This window comes from Phacochoerus africanus, chromosome 3, assembly GCF_016906955.1.
Source record: "Phacochoerus africanus isolate WHEZ1 chromosome 3, ROS_Pafr_v1, whole genome shotgun sequence".
Classification (NCBI taxonomy): Eukaryota; Metazoa; Chordata; class Mammalia; order Artiodactyla; family Suidae; genus Phacochoerus; species Phacochoerus africanus.
The window spans coordinates 21,479,607-21,503,428 of record NC_062546.1 but is presented as its reverse complement, the minus strand read 5'-3'; the positions used below and the strand labels follow the sequence as shown (position 1 = coordinate 21,503,428).

General features: G+C 47.6%; 1 protein-coding gene across 2 annotated transcripts; it reads left to right on the top strand.

Moving 5' to 3' along the window:
* Positions 1 to 344: 344 nt before the first annotated feature.
* On the top strand, positions 345 to 22,413 carry ACTR5 (actin related protein 5). Of its 2 annotated transcripts, none has more exons than XM_047771103.1 (10): positions 345 to 866; positions 2,042 to 2,271; positions 4,769 to 4,938; positions 9,189 to 9,406; positions 10,263 to 10,406; positions 15,297 to 15,413; positions 16,133 to 16,272; positions 17,293 to 17,425; positions 19,438 to 21,022; positions 22,047 to 22,413. In XM_047771103.1, exons 1-9 carry the CDS (start codon positions 360 to 362, stop codon positions 19,672 to 19,674), a joined length of 1,896 nt encoding a protein of 631 aa, XP_047627059.1. In that variant the 5' UTR covers positions 345 to 359; the 3' UTR covers positions 19,675 to 21,022; positions 22,047 to 22,413. The 2 variants fall into 2 exon arrangements, with proteins under 2 accessions (XP_047627059.1, XP_047627058.1); XM_047771102.1 differs by having other exon boundaries at positions 10,263 to 10,445.
* The last annotated feature ends 1,409 nt before the right edge of the window (positions 22,414 to 23,822 follow it).

Below are 23,822 nucleotides of genomic sequence, written 5' to 3'. Positions count from 1 at the left end.
TCGGTACCCCAGAGTTTGTTTCCTTGACAGGGAGGCTTACGGCAAAGCAATCATGTGGGGGCGGAGCCAAGGACAGTTGAACGTGAGTTACCCTACAATATGGGGCGTGGCTAGGCGAAAAGGTGGGGCCCCGGAGAGGCACCCGGCCTCAGTACTAGATTCTGAAGGCCAGGAAGGGGCGTGTCATGGTGACGTAACGCACTCGGGGCGGAGCTCACTGGACCGGAGTCCCGGCTAGGGCGAAGGGGCGTGGTCAGATCGGAGCTGGGGGCGAGATTCAGCCACGGCCAGGATGGGCGGAGTCTAACGATCGCGGAGGCGGCCTCGGCTGCCAGGGGCGAGTTGGGTGAAACGGCTGGATGGACTTGAGAGGAGGCTCGGAGGCCCTCCGTTGCGCGCGGGGGCGGGGTTTCGCGCTGTTTGGGAGGACGCTGCGTCGGGGGCGGGGCCAGCGCGTGCGCCCCAAGATGGCGGCTGCCAGTGTGGCTGGGCCGGCGCTGAATGTGTTCCCATTCCGCGACGCCCGCGCCGCTCCGGATCCGGTGCTGGAGGCCGGCCCGGTGGCACAGGGGCCACAGCCGGTGCCACTGGTGTTGGACAACGGGTCGTTCCAGGCCCGCGCAGGCTGGGCTTGCCCCGGGCCGGACCCAGGCCCCGAACCCCGGCTGCAGTTCCGTTCTGTGTGCGCCCGAGGGCGAGGCGGGGCTCGGGGCGGGGCGGGCCCCCAGGTGGGCAACGCGTTGGGCAGCCTGGAGCCCCTGCGCTGGATGCTGCGCTCACCTTTCGACCGCAACGTGCCCGTAAACCTGGAGCTGCAGGAGCTGCTGCTTGACTACAGTTTCCAGCATCTGGGTGTCTCCTCACAGGTGAAGGGCGGGGTGGGGTTGGGATTGAGGGAAGGGTTGAGGTCGTGTCCCCGCTCACTCCGCTCCCCGAGGGATAATAGTCACTCCAGGAGTTCTGATTGTCATTTAGTCATTCATTTATTATGGCGATCAAATATTAAGCGCCTAATGTGTATAAGGCTTGTGCTAAGCGCTTGGGGTGTAGCAGTGAACCACTGGAGCATACGTTCTCTTGGAGCATACGTTCGGGCGTCTGTGCTCTGTTGTTACTACATCCATTTATTAACAAATATGTACTGAGCACCTACTTTGTGTCAGGCACTTTTCTAGGTGTTTGAAATACGTCCATGAACGTAACACGAAATCTCCTGTGCTTATGGAGCTAGTATGGAAAGACCCTTTAGCGTGAAAAGACAGACAATAAACAGTAGGATTAAGTAGTAGGTTCTATAGCATGACAGAAGGAGAGGAGAAAGCTACATCTTTTCAATAAGATGGTTAGGGGTGGATTCCAAGAAGATGATGTTTGAGCAAGGGGCAAGCCTTGTGAATACCTGAGGGACTAATACTCCAGAGAAGGAACAGCCAGCGAAAAGGCCCTGAGGCAGGGGTGTGTCCTGATCCTAATTGAGGGCAGCCAGAGTGAGGGGAAGGGTAGTGAGTGGAAGAGGAAGTCAGAGTTAATGAGGGGGCAAGTTGCACACCTCATAGGCTTTTACTCTGAGTGAAATGGGGAGCCATTTGCAAGGTGTTGAACAAAAGAGGAATGTGACTTATGTTCCGAAAGGATCACCAGAGCTGCTCTGTGGAGAATGGACTGGCCTGGGTTAAAACAGGGAGACCAGTAAGGAGGCTGTTGAGTTAGGAGGTAAGGGATGATGGTGACTTAACTGAGGGAGGAATTGGGGATGTGTAAGAAATAGTTGGATTCTGGAGATATTTTGAAGACAGATCCAACATGATTGGCTGACAGTTTGGGTGGGGTTATAGTTAATAACCTTAAGCTGACCCTACTTTCATATTTTCCAAAACAACTTCCGGGAGAGCTGGGTGTTTTACAGTTGCTTCAGATGAGGTTACTGATTGGAGACCAAAAGCCAGTTCAGCCCTTGCAATAATGATGTGGGTTTCCTTTTATGCTTCAAAAGGAGTATTCTTTTAGCACCTGATCAGTTTGCTTTTTTCTTTCCAAGTAGGGCTGTGTTGATCATCCCATAGTGTTGACAGAAGCTGTGTGCAACCCGCTGTATTCACGACAGATGATGTCCGAGCTTCTCTTTGAGTGCTATGGGATTCCTAAGGTTGCCTATGGAATAGACAGCCTCTTCAGCTTCTACCACAATACACCAAAGAACTTGATTTCAAGTGGGCTCATCATTTCATCTGGCTACCAGTGTACACATATTTTACCCATCCTAGAAGGGAGGTGAGTTGCACTTAGGGCATTTGAGGGCTGTTTAGAGAAGCATTTAGGAAACGCTCATTGGGCACCTGCCTTAAAGGTTGAGTGGAGAGAGCAGGGACTGGCCCATGAGCTAGCCTCTGGGCTTAGCTCCCACCTACCTCACTATGTGAGCATAGGTAAATTATTTTACCATCCATCATTTGCGACTTCCTGGATTGAGTTGGGGTAAATGGTCTCTATCCATAATTCTAGAATTTTATGAGTGATTTATAGTGAGATGCTAACACAGTACTTGTAGGTAGTAGGCAATCAATAAAAATGTTTGAAGTATATTATTTAAATAAATTTAACTTAGATTGTCATTGTGTTCTGGAGTCACTTTTTTGTTAAGAAGGTTTTTTAAGTTTATTTAAAGCTCTTTAATCTTGATTGTTTAAACTTTCAGACTTTTCTTTTTAAGAACAGTAACTGGTACATAATAGGTACTTAATAAATGTTTTCATGTTGCATAAAAGGCGAGGATAGTTTCTGTCATGTTTAAAATCTCTTCTGGTTTTATAGTTGGGCTTTCATTGTCTGATAGAGAGACTAGGTCAGGAGGGATACATTGGGAATTTGGGATTAACAGATAACACACTACTGTATATAAAGGAGATAAACAACAAGGACCTACTGTATAGCATAGGAAACTATATTTACTATCTTGTAATAATCTATGGTGGAAAAGAATCTGAAAAAGAATATATATATATATGTATATATATATATATATATGCGACAAATTAACCGTAGTGCAATTAAAAAATAAGCTTTTCAGAGTTCCCCTTGTGGCTCATCGGTAACGAACCAGACTAGTATCCCTGAGGACACAGGTTCAATCCCTGGCCCTGATCAGTGGCTTATGGATCTAGGGTTGCCGTGAGCTATGATGTAGGTCGCAGATGTGGCTTGGGTCCGACATTTGGTGTGGCTGTGGCTCAGGCTGGCAGCTGCAGCTCTGATTTGGCCCCTAGCCTGGGAACTTCCATATGCCGTGGGTGTGGCCCTGAGGAAAAAAAAAAAGTGTTTTAAGAAGAGAGAGACTAGTCCAGTATCATGCTCTCCTAGGAAGGTTTATTTGTGCATAGAGAGTGTGTCAGTAGAGAGCAGAGATCTGGCTTTGGAGTTGAAAGCCTGGATTTGCAGCTCTGCTAAAAGATGAGGTGCTTAACTTCTTCACTTAGTCTCCTAACAGATAAACCTTGGAAAAAACTGATTTCTCAGGATTGCCCTGAGAATGAAACGAGATAATATAGGTGGTAGGCAATCAATAAAATTTTATAAAACAGTCTGAATATTTAAGTGAAAGTAAATACTGTTCAGTTTATTAAGCCTTATATTTCTCTTGAAGTTTTTACAAAAATTTATGAAGATAAAAGTAATTTTTAGACATTACCAGATACTTCTGGTATACAGAGTTCTCTATGTTACGTAAACAGAATATGCAGAAATTAAAAATCATGTTATTTTTATGTTATGTTGAGAGAAAATGATTTTATGTGAAGGCTAAAAAATGATCAGCTTGGGGCATGTCCTGTTCTGTGCTGGCATCTGCTGGTGAGGTGTGATATAGCAGCGACATTTCAATACACGGCAAGTTGCAGTGCTCTGCTCTTCTTTCTCACATTAAGAAAATAAAGTTACTCTGGTTCTCCTCCCTATGCTTCATGTCAGAGGGGCCTGGTACTCTTAGGAGATTACAGTAGGTCAATACGTGTGTAGTTGTTCAGTGTGTTTGCCTCAGTGGAAGTGCAGTGTCTAGGGGAGGGGTTCTCAAACTCGGGCCTATACCAGAGCTACCTGGGAAGCTTGTTAAAATGCATATTCCCAGGCCCACCAGACGTGCAAACGAGTCCTGGGAATCAGCATGTTTAACATTTTCCCCAGCTAATTCTGGGATACATGGCCCAGAATTACATGAGGCACAGGAGGGTCTGACTTCATAGAGCATGTTCTTGCCATTGAGTCTGGTTGCCTTCCGAGACTCTTGCCAGAAGTTAGGTGTTCGGGAGTTCCCGTTGTGGCACAGGGAAAATGAATCCGACCGGTATCCGAGGATGCAAATCAATCCCTGGCCTCGCTCAGTGGGTTAAGGATCCGGTGTTGCCATGAGCTGTGGTGTAGTTCGCAGATGCGGCTCAGATCTGGCGTGGCTGTGGCCGGCAGCTGCAGCTCCAAGTCGACTCCTAGCCTGGGAACCTCCATATGACTCAGGTGCAGCCCTAAAAAGACAAAAAAAAAAAAAAAAAGGAAGTTAGATGTTCATGTGCTGTCTGGGCATTGACTAGGAATGCCTGTGGTGGTTAAGAGGTGGCACTAAGGCAACTTTAAAGTCCCTTCTAACTGTACGGTTTTAAGTTTATGCAGCTGGTCAGTTTCTTCCTCATCCTTGTACATTAAATTATCCCCCCCGCCCCATATTCTTTCTTTCCTCCACATTGCCACAAATCTCAATGCTCTTTTCCATCCCTTGGTTTAGATTGGATGCTAAAAACTGCAAGCGCATCAATCTGGGAGGAAGCCAGGCAGCTGGTTACCTCCAGCGCCTCCTGCAGCTGAAGTATCCTGGGCACCTGGCAGCCATCACTCTCAGCCGCATGGAGGAGATCCTGCACGAGCACAGCTACATCGCCGAGGATTACGTGGAAGGTAGCCAAGAGACGTTTGCTTGCCGCTTTCTGATGCTGTCTCTCTTTGGGGTGTTCCTTAGATTGTCCCCAGGATGGCTCTTTTGATCATCTTTTTACTCTTATTACCTTTTAGCATTCCCTTCTCTTTTTGGTGTTTACTTTCCTGACACACTTTTCAGTCAACTGATAACTTGTATATGTAGATTCTTTTTCAAAATTGGTTTGGCTGTTCTAGTTCCTTTGCCTTTCTATATACATATCAGGATCAGCTTGTCCATATCTACGAAAAAGTTCTTTTGGAATCGTGGCTGCAAATAGATTAAATCTGTAGATCAGGTTGTATATAAAACAACATTGTAAATGTAAATCCAGATATAAGGTTAAATCCAGATTGGGGAGATTTGACCTTTTTTAGTATGTTGAGGCTTCTAATCTATGAACATAGTTCGTCTTTCCATTTATCCAGGTCTTTTTTGCTTTTTAGGGCTTCAGGTGCAGCATATGGAAGTTCTCAGGCTAGGGGTCAATTGGGAGCTACAGCTGCCAGCCTACGCCACAGCCACACCACATACTTAACCCACTGAGCTAAGCCAGGGATTGAACCGGTGTCCTCATGGATACTAATTAGGTTCGCTACTGCTGAGCCACAGCAGAACTTCTGTCTAGGTCTTTATTGATTTCTTTTATCAGCACCTTATGGTTCTCAGCATATAGACCCTGTACATGTTTTATTAGATTTATGCCTAATTCATTCTTTCTTTCTTATTTTCTTTATTTTGGTTTCCAGTTGCATAGAAATGCAATGAGTTTTTATGTGTTTACCTTGTATCCTGTGATCTTGCTAAACTTATTCTAGTTTTTGTATATTTCTTGGGAATTTATAGATAGATGTATTGTCTGTGAATAGGGACAGTTCTGTTTCTTCCTTTCTAATCTGTTTGCCTTTATTTCTTTTCCTGGCTTTATTTTACTGGCTAGGACTTCTAGCACAGTGTTTAACAGGAGTGGTAAGAGTGGACATCTTTGCCCTTCTTCCTAATTCCTCATCTTGTGGTGGGGAAAGCATTTAGTCTTTCATTATTAATTATATGATGTTAGCTCTCATTTTTTTCCAGATATCTTTTATGAAATTGAGGAAATTTCTTTCTTTCTTTTCTTTTTTTCTTTCTTTTTTTTTTGTCTTTTTGCCTATTTTCTTGGGCTGCTCCCGCGGCATATGGAGGTTCCCAGGCTAGGGGTTGAATCGGAGCTGTAGCCGCCGGCCTACACCACAGCCACGGCAATGCAGGGATCCGAGCCGCATCTGCAACCTACACCACAGCTCATGGCAACGCCGGATCCTTAACCCAACTGAGCAAGGCCAGGGATCGAACCCACAACCTCATGGTTCCTAGTCAGATTCGTTAACCACTGAGCCACAACGGGAAGTTCCGAGGAAATTTCTTTCTGTTCCTATTTTTGCTGATCATTTTTCTCATGGATAGATTTTGATTTTTCTGAAATGCTTTTTCTACACCTGATATAGTCCTGCGTGTTTGTGCTTTGGACTGTTCATATAGAAGATTATAATCATTGCTTTTTGAATATTGAACTAGCCTTGATTTGGGGGGAATATACCCTATTTGCTCATATGTGTTTTTTTTTACAGGCATTGCTGGATTCAGTTAGGTATATTTTATGAGGTTTTTGTGTCTGTATTCATAAGGGTTATTGATCTATAGTTTTCTCATATTGTCTTTGTCTTATTTTGGTATCATGGTGATACTGGTCTTATTAAATGAGCTGGAAAGTGTTTTCTTCTGCTTTCCATAAAAGATTGTGTAAATAATTGATTTTTTTTTCCCTTAAATGTTTGATAAGATTTTCCAGTAGAACCAGAGTTCCTGTCATGGCTCAGTGGTTAACAAATCCAACTAGGAACCATGAGGTTGCAGGTTTGATCCCTTGCCTCTCTCAGTGGGTTAAGGATCCAGCGTTGCCATGGGCTGTGGTGTAGGTCATAGATCCAGTCGGATCCCTAGTTGCTGTGGCTCTGGCGTAGGCCGACAGCTACAGCTCCGATTCACTCTCTAGCCTGGGAACCTCCATATGCTGTGGGAGCGGCCCAAGAAATGGCAAAAAAAAAAGAAAAAGAAGACTTTTCCAGTAGAACCATTTGAGCCTGGGGATTTCTTTTTCTGAAGGAATTCAATTTTTTTAATAGATATAGGACTATTTAGGTAATTTCATTGATGTATTCTTTTTATTGTTTCCTTTCCTCTGCTTGCTTTAGGTTTATTTTGCTCTTTATTGTTTTTTTATTTTAATTTAATTTAATTTAATTTTTTTTGCTTTTTAGAGCCCCACCTGTGGCATATGGAGGTTCCCAGGCTAGGGGTTGAATCAGAACTACAGCTGCTGGCCTGCGCCACAGCCACAGCAATGCCAGATCCTAGCCACGTCTTTGACCTACACCGGAGCTCACGGCAACACCAGATCCTCAACCCACTGAGCGAGGCCAGGGATCGAACCTACAACCTTATGGTTCCTAGTCGGATTCATCTCCGCTATGCCATGATGGGAACTCCTCTTTTGCTTTTTTTTTCTAGTTTCTTAAAGTCAAAGCTTATATTATTAGGATAACTTTTTTTTTTTTTTGGCTTTTTTAGGGCCACACCCTCAGCGTATGGTGGTTCCCTGGGTAGGGGTTGAATTGGAGCTGTAGCTGCCAATCTACACCACAGTCACAGCAACTCGGGATCTAGGCCATGTCTGCAACCTATAGCGCAGCTCACGGCAGTGCCAGATCCTTAACCCACGGATTGAGGCCAGGAATTGAACCTGCATTCTTGTGGATATTAGTTGGGTTCGTTTCCCTTGGGCCACAATGGAAACGCCGAATGATAACTTCTTTTTAATGTAAGCATTTAAAACTTGAATTTTCTTCTCAGCAATGCTCTATCTGTAGTCCATAGGTTTTGATTTATTGGTCATTTTTATTGAATTCAAATATTCTAATTTCCCTTAAGCCTTTTTCATTTGGAACCACTGAGTACTTAGAAATATCTTAATTTATATCCAGGTGTTTGGAGACGTTCCTGTTATTTTTCTGTGGTTTATTTCTAGTTTAATTTCAATATGGTCGAAGAACGTCCACTGTCTGGTAGCAGTTAAATATTAAGAGTGTTGAAATCTCCAGGGATAATTGTGAATTTTCCTATTTCTCCTTTCAGTGCTGTCAGTTTTTGCTTTCAAGTATCTGAAGCTCTTTTGTTAGGTACACATTTAGGATTCTTACATCTTCTTGGCAAATTGATCTTTTACCGTTACATAGTGCCCCTTTTTATCCCTTGCGATTTGCCTTACTTTGAAGTCTATTTGGACATGAATACAGCCACTCCACCTTTCCTTTGATTAGTGCTTGTGTGATGATGTATCTTTCTGTCCTTTTAATCTTCCTATATCATTATATTCAAAGCGAGTCTCTTGACAGTTAGATCCCTTTTTAAAAAAATCCCTTCTGTACATCTCTATCTTTTAAGTGATATATTAAGACCATTTACAATTAATTCAGTTCTTCCTGTGTTTGGATTTAGGTTCACCATTTGATTATTTGCTTGTTATTCCTTCCTTTTATTGTTCCTTTGTCTCCCTCCTGCCTTCTTTTGTGTTATTTGAATGTTTAAAAATTTTTTTGTGGTTTTCTGTTTTAATGTATCCATTGTGCTTTTCACTGAATATCTCTTGTGTAGGCTTTTTTTTTTTTTTTTTGGCAGTTCGTCTACAGATGACAGTAAGCAGACTTTTCACAGTCCTCTTAGAATCTCTGTTTTACCATTTCAATTGGAACATGGCGAGGTCAGCACTCCGGAGGTCCCTTTATCCTTCCTCCTATGTGTCGGATTTGTCTTGTGTGTCACACCTACGCACACTGGACACCCATCAGATGTTGTCACGGATTTTACTTCCAGTTTTCAAACATTTCAAAGAACTCAAGAGGAGATTAAGCTACTATGTTGAGCCAGATTTTCATCCTTTCTGTTGCCTTTCCTTCATTTGTGATGCTCCAGATGGTATCATTTTTGTCTGAAGAACTTTACTGAGCAGATCTCTCAGCACATGTGTGTTGACATCAAGTCCGGGTCTGGTAGCTGCATTTCATGGATGGGGCGGATTCAGAGATGGGGCCGAGTGTGCTTTCACCGTCTTAGCATGACCCTCGTCCTGACTTTTTAATCTCAGTGCTAATAGTGTTTCTGTTTCCTGACTTCCAAAATCGTTCCGTTGAAGAATTGCAGAAATGGCGATGCCCTGATTACTACGAAAACAACGTCCACAAGATGCAGCTCCCATTTTCCAGCAAGCTCCTAGGCAGCACCCTGACCTCTGAGGAGAAGCAGGAGAGGCGACAGCAGCAACTGCGGCGGCTGCAGGAGCTCAACGCCCGGCGGCGGGAGGAGAAGCTGCAGCTGGATCAGGAGCGGCTGGACAGGCTGCTCTACGTGCAGGTGACAGCAGAGCCTGGTGGGGGCAGGGGAGTCCCAGAAAATGTTCTTCCTGTGTATTCTTCCTCAACCATGAAATGCGTTAGCTGTCTCAGCCCCTCTGGGGTCAGGAAGGAGCCTAGGGCATTGACCGTGTAGAGGATGGTAGAGCAGCAGGCGTTTCTGAAAGATAAAGACTTGTCTTTGTAAGTCTCCTTTGTTTGATTTTTAATTTTCTTTTTTCTTTTGACCACACCCATAGCATATGAAATTCCCAGGCCAGGGATCAAATCCAAGCCACAGCTGCAGCAACAGCAGATCCTTAACCCGCTGCACCAGGCCAGGGATCGAACCTGAGCCACCTCAGAGACAGATGGGATCCTTAACCTGCTGAGCTACAGCAGATACTCCAATTTTTAACTTTTTAATTTAAGTGTAGCAGCATATGATGCAAAGTGCACAGATCTTAAGTGTACAGTGAATTTTCACTGCTGAAACACACCAGGTGTCCACATCCAGATCAAGAAATAGAGCATTACCAGCAGCTCAGAGGCTCCCTCAGTCTCCTCCTAGTAACTTTTGCACCTCTTCCCACCCAAAAGCTAAGATTTCTGACATCCGTCCCCATAGATGCGTTTTGCCTGGTCAGGTGGTGCTGAGATGGTGATGTGCTGGGAGCCCAGCAGCGGCTGGAGAGGAGGGCCGCTCTGTGGAGCCTCGGTGGGAGAAGGGGCTTTATGGAGAGGTGGGCAGCCGGGGAGCTCAGGGAGCCCCTTCTGCTGTAGTTCTCTGCTCAGCTTCTGAGCGCCTCCTCTCCATCCCGTGAGTGACTGTCCCTCTGCACGTCTTTGAGGATGGATTGTGGCTGCTCCGGTTGCAGGAGCTCCTAGAGGATGGCCAGATGGATCAGTTCCACAAAGCCCTGATAGAGCTGAACATGGACTCCCCGGAGGAGCTGCAGTCCTACATACAGAAGCTCAGTGCAGCAGTGGAGCAGGCTAAGCAGAAGATGCTTCAAGCGGAGGTCAGCCTCGAGGTGGATGTGGTGGACAGCAAGCCAGAGGTATTGCGGGCCTCAGGAGGGGGTCCCATGGGGTCACAGAGAGAGAACAGCCCTTTCTCAGGGCAGGAGGGGTGCCTGCAGAAGGCCGACATTGAAGGGCTTGTGGCTAGACGGGGGCGGGGAGAGAGCAGTGCGCCGTGTGATGTCTGCAAGCACACGGGTGCGGCAGGGATGGCTCTGACCTTGTACCAACTGAAGTGCTGACCCCAGGATTTCACCTGGCGGAGCTCTTCCCCCACTCCCCCCCCCACTGGGAGGGGGACGAGGCGCGTGGAATGAGAAGAACCTGCCCGCCAGTTGTGGCGCCCCTCTCGAGCCTGAACCTGCCCCTCCCGATGGTTCCTGGGCAGGTAGTCATATACCCCCTTTACTTTAAATATATCGTGATTGTCCTTTCATTCGCGTCCTCCCTACCTCAGTGCTCCCCAAGGTCAGGGATCCTGCTTCACAAAGAGTTTAGGAATTTTTTACCATCACTGTGATAGACATGCTCAGTAGGATATTTGCAGGTTGATTTAAGATCAGCCTTTTGTTAGTTACTGAACACTGATTCTTTGATCTTCTTTATCTCTCCTTTTTGTTTTCCAGCCAGTGGACTGTGAATAAGTGTTGATGTGGCCAAAAGGGCGGTGTGGTGGGGCTGAGATGGGGCCCTGGGTAACTCAAACCCTAGCACTGGGCTCCGTGTGGTGAAGGGCTGCCTGCAGGTCACACCTTGGCCCCCAGCTGCTGGCTGACCCTCCTGTCCCTCCTGCCACGTGTTAATAAGTGGGCGCATCATTCCTGAATCTGTCGTCTCTAGAGTTTCTAAATCAAACGAGCTTGTTCATGGTCTTGTGACACTTTGGGGGCAGGATTAGCCAGTCTAGCTCTTGGTTTGTGTTGCTAAATCAACTTTAAATATTAAAACCTATATATATACTAGAAAGGAACAGTCCTGTGGAAAACCCTGCTTTGCTGCTGCGTGTAGAGGAGAGCTTACCAGGGACCTTAGAAACCTGGGGCTCAGCAGGCAGCCCGCTTTGCCTTGACTCTGTCTCAGCTGGAGGCTGACTCTCAGGGTTCCTGCTCTCAGCCTCTCGTTCCCCAACTCTCGCACAGGCTGTAGACCACGTGAGGACAGCAGCCTGGCCGTGAGCATGCGTGTTTGACAGAGCAGAGCCCGAGTCAGGCTTCCTGGGCACAGTGTACTGAATCCCTGAGATCCCGGGGAGAAGGGACCTTGACTGTCATCTTACCCTCATACCGTGTCCCATGTCAGCTTTGGGAGAGCTAACGTGCCTTATTCAGTTTGCTCCTCCCACTTTTCAGGTCCGAGTTTCAGATTCGAGCTCTTGTTTACTGGGGTCCAGATCCTCATTGCCTTTGCTGTTTACGCATCTGTACTTAGTCTTACCATGCTTATCAACACGTCCATAGGGCGTCAGCACCTTTATGCCGGAGGTGGACCACTGAGCCACAGGCTGCAGGTGGGGGATTTCAGATTTAAAAAGAAAAACCAAACACCTATGAAGATGTGTTTCCCATTGTTGGAAACCAGTTGTTCCTTTTCTTTGTTCATTTTTCTGCACGTGTTACATGTCCTGAAGTTGAGCCACTCCATCGAGTCACTCAGCAAACTAGATCCCCGCTTTGTTCTGTGCTCTGACGGGATGTGTTCAGATCTCTGTGGGCTTGGGGAGATTTTGAGATGTTGGACTTTAAAAGGTTTCCTTACAGGAGTTCCCGTCTTGGCTCAGCAGAAACGAATCTGACTAGCATCCGTGAGGATGCAAGTTCAATCCCTGGCTCAGTGGGTTAAGGGTCCAGCGTTGCCATGAGCTGTGGTGTAGGTCGCAGACACGGCTCAGATCTGATGTTGCTGTGGCTGTGGCATAGGCCAGTGGCCACAGCTCTCTGATTTGCCCCCTAGCCTGGGAACCTCCATATGCCGTGGGTACGGCCCTAAAAAGACCAAAAAAGAAAAAAAGATTTCCTTATGTACAACAAATTTGATGAATCAATCTGTTCCCAAAGCTTTAATGGTCAGTCAACATGTATTGAGGGTGATCGTTAGAGATTAGGATCAGTTACAGTAACATTCGTGGGAAAAATCTGGCCCCAACACTGGCCAGGCAGTTCTGCCTTTCCAAAAGTATTTGTCGTGTTTTCCAACAATATAATCCCTTTAGAATGGAGAGGACAGCTCTGTGTGGACCACGGTTCATACTGAAATGCCATCTAAGCAGTACCCGGCTGAACTGGATTAATACAGCTAAACTTTTAAACTTCCAGTGTTTTCTAAAATCCAGTTTTTCCCACAGACCATCCATCCCAGTCCTCGCTATTTTGCAGGTGTTTGAGGAGGATGCTGTAAAGGCAGAGGCTGTGTTAGCATTCCTGATGCAGAATCTAATGGAGAAGATGCTCACCTTGTATCCCAACAAACGCAGCAGCTTTGGGGTGGGGCAGAGAGCATCAAAAGCATCCTCTTTCTTTGGAAAACAGTGGGCCAGATACTGAAAGTTCCCTTGCCTGACTAGCCAAGATCAGAGCTGACCTCTGCTTGTCTTTATGCTGCCCAGGGCTGTTCCAGGGAGCATGCTGTATCCTCTCTGATGGGCTTTGCCAAATTGTCATCCTGTTCACTTCCAAAACAGTGGTCATATTTATGTTCCCAGGTGCCACCCAATACATATGGAGACCCTGGCAAACTCTAGGGGAAGAGAAGCCAGCTGTGCCTGAGAAGCCCTTCTCTATTGAATGCCTGTTGTTGGCATTGAAATTAGGAGCTTGGGGAGTTCCTATCGTGGCTCAGTGGTAATGAACCCCACCTGACTAGTACCTGTGAGGATTTGGGTTCAATCCCTGGCCTCACTCAGTGGGTTAAGGATCCAGCGTTGCCGTGTGCTGTGGTGTAGGTTGCAGACCTGGCTCAGATCCCACGTCATTGTGGCTGTGGTGTAGGCCGGCAGCTGCAGTTCTGATTCGACCCCCAGCCTGGGAACTTCCATATGCTGTGGGTGCAGCACCCCCTTCCCCCCAAAAAAGGCAAATTATGAGCTTTGTTCCTCTATGAATCATATGAATTAGGATAAGTAAAATATCTTTTTTTTTTTTTTTTCCTTTGGCCGCACCCACAGCAGGCAGAAGTTCCTGGGCCAGGGGTCGGACACTCACCACAGCAGTGATTTGCACCACAGCAGTGACAACACCAAATCCTTAACCACTAGGCCACCAAGGGACTCCTCTTTTTGCCATTTTTAGTGAAACTAAGAAATTATCTTGTTTTTAAGGTGACACGCTTTTGAATATAGGTAGATATGAAGGTGGAAAATATTATTTTTGTTGCAGCAGAAAAAGCCTTTTGAAACCCAAACATTTTATAATCCCCTCTATTGGGGAGACATTGGAGGGTGTAGCCCAGGCGTCCACCCTTCATTTCTGGTCTGGGAGTCCAGAGGTGATTAAGTACCTCAAAGAATAGCGCTACAGGGGAGTTCCTGTTGTGGCGCAGCAGAAACAAATCCGACTAGTATCCATGAGGATTCTGGTTCGATCCCTGGCCTCATTTAGTGGGTGAGGGATACGATGTGGCCATGAGCTGTGGTGTAGGTTGCAGACACAGCTCAGATCCTGGGTTGCTGTGGCTGTGGTGTAGGCCTTCAGCTGTAGCTTTGATTCGACCCCTAGCCTGGGAACCTCCATATGTTGTGGGTGTGGCCCTAAAAAGCCAAAAAAAAAAAAAAATAGCCCTATGGGACCATACTCCAGACTGGCCACCGCCCCCCTCCAGGCTCCATCCCCACACTCTCCCTGCCCTCTGCACGGTGCTTCTTTCTGTCTCAAGTGTCCCTGCCTCCTCATGTGATAGGTACTGAAATCAAATCATCTTTCAGGGCCCAGGCCAAGCAGCCTGATCCTTCCTCACAACTCCTTTTGTATTATCACACACACCTACCACCACACTTGGTTAAGGTCTGTTACAGACCTACCACCACACTTGGTTAAGGTCTGCAGAACTTGATTTCAGTCACATGTGCTACTATCATTGGCAACTGCCACTGCTGAAGGGCACTGGGGTCTCTGGATCCCACCTTGGAAGCGTGTCCTTGTCCACCATCCATCCCCAGGGCCACTGACACACTTCGGCCACTTCAGCCCTCCTCCAGATGACTACGCCACATTTTTATCCTGTCTCCCCACCGCTAGGCTTGCCTCTTCCTAAACCTATCATCCCAACTGCCGCAAGCTATTTTCCGAAAATAAAATCCCATCGGATTACTGCCTTGTTCTGCTGTGTGTGTCTGAAGGATAACATTCAGGCTGGCTGATAAAGACTGGCCACCGCCCCCCATGCCAGGCACTTGTGCAAGTGTCATCTTGACTAATTTTCACAATTCCATTAGTTCTATCATCCTTCCCATTTAACGAATAAGGAAACCGAGATTTGGGCGAGTGAGGAAGTGCGCCCCAGGTTGCAAGGCTGGACGCAGCGCTGCTGAGATTCAGACATGCGCAACCCAGGTCTAGGTTGTCTGGTCACACAGCAGCTGGTCTGAAAGGCAGCAGTGGGTAATAACACCTGGGACCAAGTTCAGGAAGATGGGGCCCCCCAGAAGGCTCCAGAGAGAAGTTGGGAGTGGATGAGGCTTGTGTAAGTGGGAAGGGTAGGAGGTGAGCGCAAAGCTCATCCCTGGCTTCTTAGTCTTTCATCTCATGCTCATGTGTGTGTTCAAATAGTTCAGAAAAGGTTTCATAGTTTTTATGTATGGATGTACTTGTAGGACATTGGGTGAGATCCCAGTTCTTTAGGACTAAGCAAGGTTCGCTGAATTACAGATTCTGTTGTTGTGTTTATTCTCTTCTCAGACCCCTGACCTGGAGCAGCTCGAACCGTCTCTGGAAGAAGTGGAAAGCATCAATGATTTCGAGCCCTTGTTTTCAGATGAAACGCCTGAAGCAGAGAAGCCAGTGACCACGGTCCAGGTTGGCCTCCCATAGCCTCGACCACGCTGATGCTTTGAAGCTTGACATAAACGACCAGCCAGGTCTAGTCTGCTTCTTTAGGAATATTTTCCCCTGAAGTCCCAGTCTCTAGAAAGGAGAGTACCAGTAATGAAAACTTCCAAAGTCAGGGTTTTTTCCCCCCGATGGTGATGGATTGGGGTTCTAAGCTCTGAATCTGTGAGAAAACAGTCTGTTTGGTAGAAGCACTGGAGCAAGTGACAAGGGACATTAGACCCAAAGACCAGCTTTTATTGGTTTTATTTAAATTTAAGCCAGTGTCATGACGCTTCATCCTTATTTGGGTCTGTTTCTGTCATTACAATGGCAATCAGATAGACTGACCTGAGGCCGAGACACCCGAGTGGAAGGCTTGTGCGGCTGTGCAGGGACCAAGAGCCAAGTGAGGCCCTGGCAGGAGATGTGGGCTTCCAAGGGTCAGCCTTTCTGCTGCTGCTCTTCCAGAAGTCTTTCCCTTCATCTCAGGGACCATTTCATGATGGAGATGTGTGGTGGTTTATAATTCAAAGGTAAAGGAAGGTAGCAGATTGAATTAACAAATCAAGAGAGTTGAGGAGAGGTTGTGCTGGCACAAAGGACAGAAGTTATATTAGAACAAGGAATGCAGTTTGAGGAAACTGGCAGCTGGAATGTTTGTCCTTACGGCCTAAAAATATCTTCTAAACCTTGGGTTTTTAAAGCCCGTGTTTAACTTGGCAGCATACCATCAGCTGTTTGTTGGGACAGAAAGAATTCGAGCTCCAGAAATTATCTTCCAGCCCTCTCTCATTGGAGAAGAGCAGGCCGGCATAGCGGAGACACTGCAGTACATTCTGGACAGGTGAGACAGAAACCTCTCTTGCTTGTATCTTCCTGAACCATTTCCTTAGATTTCACATTGCGTGGCGGATTTAATGGTAGGACAGCACCTCTTTTCAGTGACTTGCTGCACACAGAGAGTACTCTTTCTCTCTCACCAGCCTGGCACGTAGTTAGGGCTCTTAATTCTTTTCTGAGCGTGTGAGTAATTCGAGCAGTTGATTTGAGGAGTTTTAAGAATTTCTCTAAGAATATGCCTCCCTCAACTGGTTTATATAGGCCTTTTCCCGCAGTGTGAGATTTCATAATTCAAGTTGTATAAATAGGAACCATGATTTTGTGGTACTCTGGCTGCTGTTGGTTCAAACAGGATGGAGGAGTTCCCATTGTGACTCAGCAATAACGAACCCAACTAGTATCCATGAGAACGTGGGTTGGATCCCTGGCCCTGCTCAGTGGGTTAAGGATCCAGCGTTGCTGTGAGCTGTGCTGTGGCTGTGGTGTAAGCCGGCAGCTACAGTTCCAATTCAACCCCTAGCCTGGGAACGTCATATGATACAGATGTGGCCCTAAAGAGACAAAAAATAAACAGAATGGAAACTTGAGCTTTGTCTAGCAATGGGTGGGAAAGTAATCAATCATGTAGAAGATAAAACTAGTATTGAATTAAAAAAAAACAAAGAGATGGCAGAAGGAGAGGCAGGACTTTTCGGAGGTGATGGAAATGTTCTATAGCTCGGTGGTAGTCATGGTTACTGGGGATATAAATTTGTCAGACTTCATCCAAATGTATTTAAAGGAACCCTCAACAAAGTCAATTAAAAAAAAAGCAGGCATAAGAAAGTCACAATCACACTAAGGAAATGGATTGACCATTCTGATTACTTGACTAGCTCTTTGGCGTTCTGTAAAGACACAAATGAAAAATGGAGGGCAGTTTTGTTTTGTTGTTTTAGCTTTTTGTGGAGCTGTTTTCTGTTTTGCACTGAGCGCTCACATCCCAATTGGAGGGACCGTAGCTGAGAGTTCGTCTCGTTCCCAGGTACCCGAAAGATGTTCAGGAACTGCTGGTTCAGAACGTTTTCCTCACTGGCGGGAACATGATGTATCCTGGGATGAAGGGCAGAATCGAGAAGGAGCTGTTGGAGATGAGACCCTTTCAGTCTTCTTTTCAGGTACTGCTTGTTTATCTAGCCAGCTGATTAACTAACGTTAATTAAGTTGTTTCTGATTGCAAAAGCAGTGACGTCTCAATGAGAAAAATTCCCTTCTAATTCCATCAGCCAGAGACAGCCGCCGTTAACGCGTTCATGGCTTTCCTTCTGGTTTTTAATCTGTGTTAGAGTTTTTAAGCGGAATGTAAATCATATTTTCTATACTTCTTTGTTTTCATGCGCAAGGGAGGACCTGCATGTCATAAACATTCCAGGAGCACAGAGGAGCGTGCCTTGAGAATAAGGCATTCTCTTCACCCAGGCCCCTGGCCGCAAGCTTGGGGGACTGTCTGTGAAGATTCTTCTTTCTTTCAGCTTTTCTACACATACAAGCGTATAGACGGCTTTGTAACCTGAATTTCTTGTCATGAACATTTTCCCATGTCGTCATTCTTCTAAACACTTAGAAAAATGACTGTAGGGCATGGATACCCCACAGTGTGTCTCCCAGATCCCTGATCACAAAGAAACGTGGTCTGAGCTCCCATCAGCCCCTGACTACAAGGAGCTTGCTATTTGGGGGGGCAGCAGCCAAGTAAACAGGCGGGGTAACCCAGAGCGTGATGGGTGTAGAGATGTAGGCCTCTAAGAGTCTTGCCATTCAGGGACAGCTTCTTGGAAACAATTCTTTTGAGAGTGAGGAGGTGTTTGCCACATGGAGTCTGTGGAGAGAGCGCTCCCAGGGCCGGAAGGAGCACAGGCTCAGGGGCCGGAAACCTGCCGAGGGGTGAGCAGCAGCCTCGCGTGGCTGAAGCTTGTGGCTGCTGAAGGTGGGGGGGGGGGTGCTGTGGAGAGGCCGGCAAGGCCCACGTGGTGCAGGGCCCCGGGTCCGGCTTTGACCCCCTGTCTTGCATGACGTGTTGTACATTCAGGGTATGGCCTCTGGATCTTGGTCCTGACACGGTTACAGGATCGGCCAAGCCTCAGTTTCTCAGCGGTGAGAAGGGGCTTATTGCAGCAGCTATTGCCAGCGTTCAGTGTAGAGTGTGTCAGCGTTCAGCACAGGGCCCGCGTGTGAGAAACAGACATTACTGATGTGTTGAGGGTCCCTAAGAACACTCCAGGTGCCATGGTTCCCTAGGACTCCTAGGACGCAGCCTATAACCCTGCTCATGGTTTGTCACAATTAGCGCGTCCCCTCTGCTGGGAGAGGAGTGAGTGCCTCACTGACATGTCCGAGCCAGAGCGGTCGGGGCTCTTGTGACTCTGACTTTGTTGATGGCCCCTTCTTGCAAGTCCCTTGTCTCATCCTCCTCCATCTGTGCTGACTCCACCTGCCCTTTACTTCAGAAATTTCTGAAACCACCATTCCAACCTGGGACTTGTGGGGGTGTTGGAGGGGGGAGGTGAGAGGGAGGGGTACGTAAGGGAGGCAACTCCAGAAAAGAGGTGGCCCAGTGGAAGCTGGAGTACATCCCACCCAGGGAGCCGCTCAGTGCAGTTGTGGGGCACTCAGGGGCTGCTGACTCCAGCCTTGCTCCGATAATAAGCAGTAGGAACGGAGCACCAGCAGCATCACAGAGACCCCAGGTCAGCCTCCCTGCTCTCACTTCCCCTAAGGCTCGTTTGCCACCATGGTCAGAGTGACTGGTGGACAGGGGATCAGGCAGGCCTTTCCTCCAGACCAGGATGCTTCTCCATCTGACAGCTTGTGGTCCACAGCGTGCGAGCAGGAGGCGGGGTGGCTGGTCCCACTCCCGCCCAGAGTGGCAGGTCTTGTGTCAGTAAAGTAGCTGTGGGGTCGTGTCCCGTGGGCTCTTCATGTCTGTGCCTCTTGGAGAGTGTGGGGCATTTCCGCTCAGCTTGTTGTGGTGCAGAGATAGTCCTGCCTGGGCTTGGGATCAGTGGGGGGCCCCCCTCCTGTGTGTATATTTCTAAGGACAAAACCTAAGGGCTGTACCTGGCCTTGTTGAACTTCAGTCCTTGGCTGTGATGGAAGATACCCTTCCAGTGACTGCTTGCTCGCGTTTCAGGTTCAGCTGGCCTCAAACCCCGTGCTGGACGCCTGGTATGGTGCTCGTGGCTGGGCCTTGGACCACCTGGACGACGAGGACGTGTGGATCACCCGGAAGGACTACGAAGAGAAGGGAGGAGGCTACCTCAAGGAGCACTGCGCTTCCAACGTTTACGTCCCCATCCGCCTGCCCAAGCAGGCTTCGCGCTCCGAGGCCCAGGCGTCCAGCAAAGGCGGGGCCGGCGAGCAGGCCTAGTGGAGGGGCGCCTCCAGAGACCTGGGGCCACATTGGCCGGTGAGACAGGACAGTGGCTCGGCCAGCTGTGTCGGGCCCTAGTCTGCTGGGAATGTTTGGCTGCAAGAGGATTTCTCCTGGGGAGGACAGCTGAGGGCCAGAAGGGACTTTCGGTGGCGTGCTGTCTTGGATGAGCCGTGGCCCTTGCTTCCTGTAGCAGTGAATGCAGACAGGGCTGGGGACAGAGATGGCCGTGCTGCACAGGCTTACTTACCTCCTACTATGTTTTAAAGCCTTTTTTAAAAAAACCTTTTAAATTTTATATTGTCAGTGTAGATTTTCTTCTAAATTTATTCTGAGATTGCGTGAATGCCCAGCAGGTGGAGTTCTTTCATGTACATGTGAAAAGGTGACATTTATGTAATAAGAGTGATCACCCACACAGTCTCGGGGCCTGGGGATATTTCCCTTCTCCTGTTATTTCCACTTAGAAATAAGGAAAAGGAGCCCAAAGAGGGAAACCAAGTCACACAAAGTCACTCTGTTAGGGCCTGCCCCGTGCCCGCTTCTGAGTGGGCAGGTGCAGGGCTAGAGGCCCAACTTTCCATCATGTCAGGTCTTCCTACAATTTTTAAATAATTTCTGTCCCCGTGAGTGTGTTGACTGCTTAACTTTTTAAGGCCTTTCTGAAGAAAGAAGCAGACTGGGAAAAGTTAGCCTTTTCACTTTGGCTACAGCCTCACATTCCCTGGACCTTTGTCGCTTCATCATAAATGGACAAAAAACCCCTCTGCTTTACAGAGCTTGCTTGATGAGAACTTTAACTCTCAAACACATCCAGTACTTGAGCCCAGAAGACCCCTGGGCTGCTAGCATCCTTGTCGCAGAATCCATACATTTAGACGCCCCAGGGAGTCTCTGGCCCGCCCTCCATGGAAGCCACCCCAGCACCAGTCCGCTCACCCATGTCACTGAGGACGGCCTCCTGCAGCTCCAGCCTTCCAGGGCTTAGACCCCGAAGACCAGGAGGGGGCAGTGGCGGTGGACGAGGAGGTAGAAGACCCAGGCCCAGTCGACCTCCCAGGGCCTTGCCAGAGCCACTGGCCGACCCCAGCTGGGCCCCAGGGCTGGGGAGCTGGTGACAGCGGGAGCTGCCAAGAAAGGACAGATGCGAGGAAGGCAGGACCGGCCTCCATGAGAGATTTTCCTATCATGCTTCTGGGAAGAGGAGTTGTACTAACTGCCACTAGGCTTGGGGAGACAGGGGTCCTCCCTGCAGTCAACATTTTAAAAACAGCCGGAATAGTGGTGAGGACGAAAGATGGCCATGGAAGTCAAGCCTGGATGAGGAAGGACCCTGGGTGGGCAGGTAAGCTGGACCGCAGCCTAGTCCATCAAAAGTGGTAAGCTGGGCCCCTCAGGTGCCTGTCACCTGGACCTGAGGAGGTTTGGGGCTGTGGTGAGGCTGGGCCTTGAGCTCTCTTGCTCCCTCTCAACCACTCACACAAACTGCCAACGGAGCACTTGTCACATACCATGAGCCTTTTCTCTGCCCTCGGATGGTCTCTTATAAAGTGTAACGCATCCCCAAGAGCAGAAGGTGGTTTCATTCAGCTTGGAGCACACACAGCCCAGTGCTGGACCGAGGGCTGCTGAGGGCTCACAGGACTTTTGATGCATGACCAACCGGTGGGATAGATAAGTGAAACTAAACCTGAGAACAAAGGAAGTTTGAGACTAGCTTGTCTTCTCTGTTGAGAGCAACAAATCAGGAGTCCATACCACGGACCTCCCCTCAGCCGGGGGCCCTGCTTATTGAGACGTCTTAAGCCTTCCCTCTGACCCTGCCAGGATTGTTCCAGAAGACAAGGTGGGGATGACGTAGCCAAGTGTTGTGAAGGAATTGACTCCCATGGTCCAGGTTCGGGCTTTTGTCCCCAGGGGAAGCAGAGTCTTGCCTGTGGGTCCCACCTGGCTCTGGGTTTGAGTCAGGGCAGCTCTGAAAGTTGGGGGGCGGGGGAGCACCTCGAGTGATCAGGGCCCCTCTCCCTGGCTGAGATGTGGTAGGGGTGTCCCCACTTTGGCCCCCTTTACCTTCCATTGGCACCTCTGGAAATAAACAGTTTTGCCAAAGCAACAAAGAAGGTGAAAAGGTAAGAAAATAGAAGTTAAGAGTAAAATAAATGTTAAAATATGGGCAGAGAACACTAAAGCAAGAAATGGAAAGAGCAAAATCATACAGTATGCAGATGATTTTATGCCTTCCTAAAGGATGGAGCCTTATTACAGAACTGTCTGATTAAATCATTTTAAGAACATTAAAAAATAGAATAAAAAATGGAAGCAGAGAGACTGTTTACTAAATGAATGTTCCTTTCCTCCTGGGCACACAGCTGCAGTACCTTTCCCGGCCTCCCTCGAGCTCACACTTGCAGCCATTTGAGTTCTGGCTGATGGGCTGTGGGCAGAAGACATGGTCACCATTTCCAGGCCTGGCTTCTCTAAACCTCTCATGGGCCTCTTCCCCATCCTCTGGCTGAATAGAGAGCTGCCTGTGGCCCAAGAGGAGTGTGGAGCCACAGAATGCAAGGAGCTGCACCCTAAAATGACTGGAGCAGAGGCCCTGCAAGTTCTTCACCGTGTGAGAAATAAACTTTTACTGTGATCAGCGACTGAGCGCTCTAGCCTTATCTGTTGCAGCAGCTAGCATTATTCTAACTAAAACTGTAGGTGAAAAGTAAATAAAAACAACTTCATTAACTTTGTGTTAATCGGGCTATTTGTTTAAAGAAAAGGAAAAGCTTAAACCTAATAGGAGTTCCCATTGTGCCTCAGCAGGAATGAATCTGACTAGCATCCATGAGATTGTGGGTTTGATCCCTGGCCTCACTCAGTGGATTAAGGATCTAGCATTGCCGTGAGTTGTGGTGTAGGTCGCAGATGTGACTCATATCCCCTGTTGCTGTGGCTGTGGTATAGGCCGTGGCCACAGCTCCGATTGGACCCCTAGCCTGGGGACCTCCATGTGCCCTGGCTGTGGCCCTGAAAAAAAAAAAAGAAAAAATGGAAATGGGAATAATTCCTTTTATCCTGTGGGAAGATCAAATGAGATAATAAATGAAATCATCTAAGGATTTCAGGAAACATGGCAGACTAAGGTGACCCAGAAAGAGCCCCCTTCTTGCACCAACTTTTTGTGAAAAGTTGGTATGACACATAACTTAAAAGTTGTAATGCTGAACTTAGAAAATCATGGAGTTCCCTGGTGGTCTAGTGGTTAGGACTTGGTGCTTTCACCACTGCGGCCTGGGTTCAGTCTCTGGTCTGGGAACTGAGATCCCACATCAAGCTCATGCATGCCATTTCTCCCTGCTTTCCCCCACCCCTGCCCCAGCATCATGGGAATCAGAAATGAATTTTTAAAAAATCAAAAGATTGGTAACCAAAAGTTGGCACTGAGGCGAGTCTTAGGTTTCAGAGAGAAATAAGCCCTAGGGGCAAGTTTTATGCCTGTGGAGGGTCCAGAGATGTCACCTGCACCCTTGTGCAGTGAGGGAACTGGAATAAGCTCCTTAAGAAAGTAATGCTGATACAGCAAAGGCTAACTTCAAAGAGACTAGAAATAGAGCATATAAATCTAAACTTTGGGGAAAGCCAAATCCAGCAAGAGAAAGTTCAGGGATGGGTGGAGTGCGGAGAAGAGGGAGCCTACCTAGTAAAAAGTACAGAGTAATGTGGTATCGATGAGTAAATGATTTATAATGTGAATAGATTAAAATTGACCTGTCAAAGTTGTTTTTGTTTTGTTTTGTTTTGTTTTGTCTTTTTGCCTTTTCTAGGGCCGCTTCCCACGGCATATGGAGGTTCCCAGCCTAGGGGTCCAATCGGAGCTATAACCACTGGCCTATGCCAGAGCCACAGCAACACAAGATCTGAGCCACATTTGCGACCTATGCCACAGCTCATGGCAATGCCGGATCCTTAAATCACTGAGCAAGACCAAGGATCAAACCCGCAACCTCATGATTCCTTAACCACTGCATCATGATGGGAACTCCTCCTGTCAAAGATTTTTTTAAAAAATTAGAATTTACTGTGTAGCACAGGGAACTATATTCAATATCTTGTAAGAACCTATAATGGAAAAGAATTTTTAAAAATTGTGTATG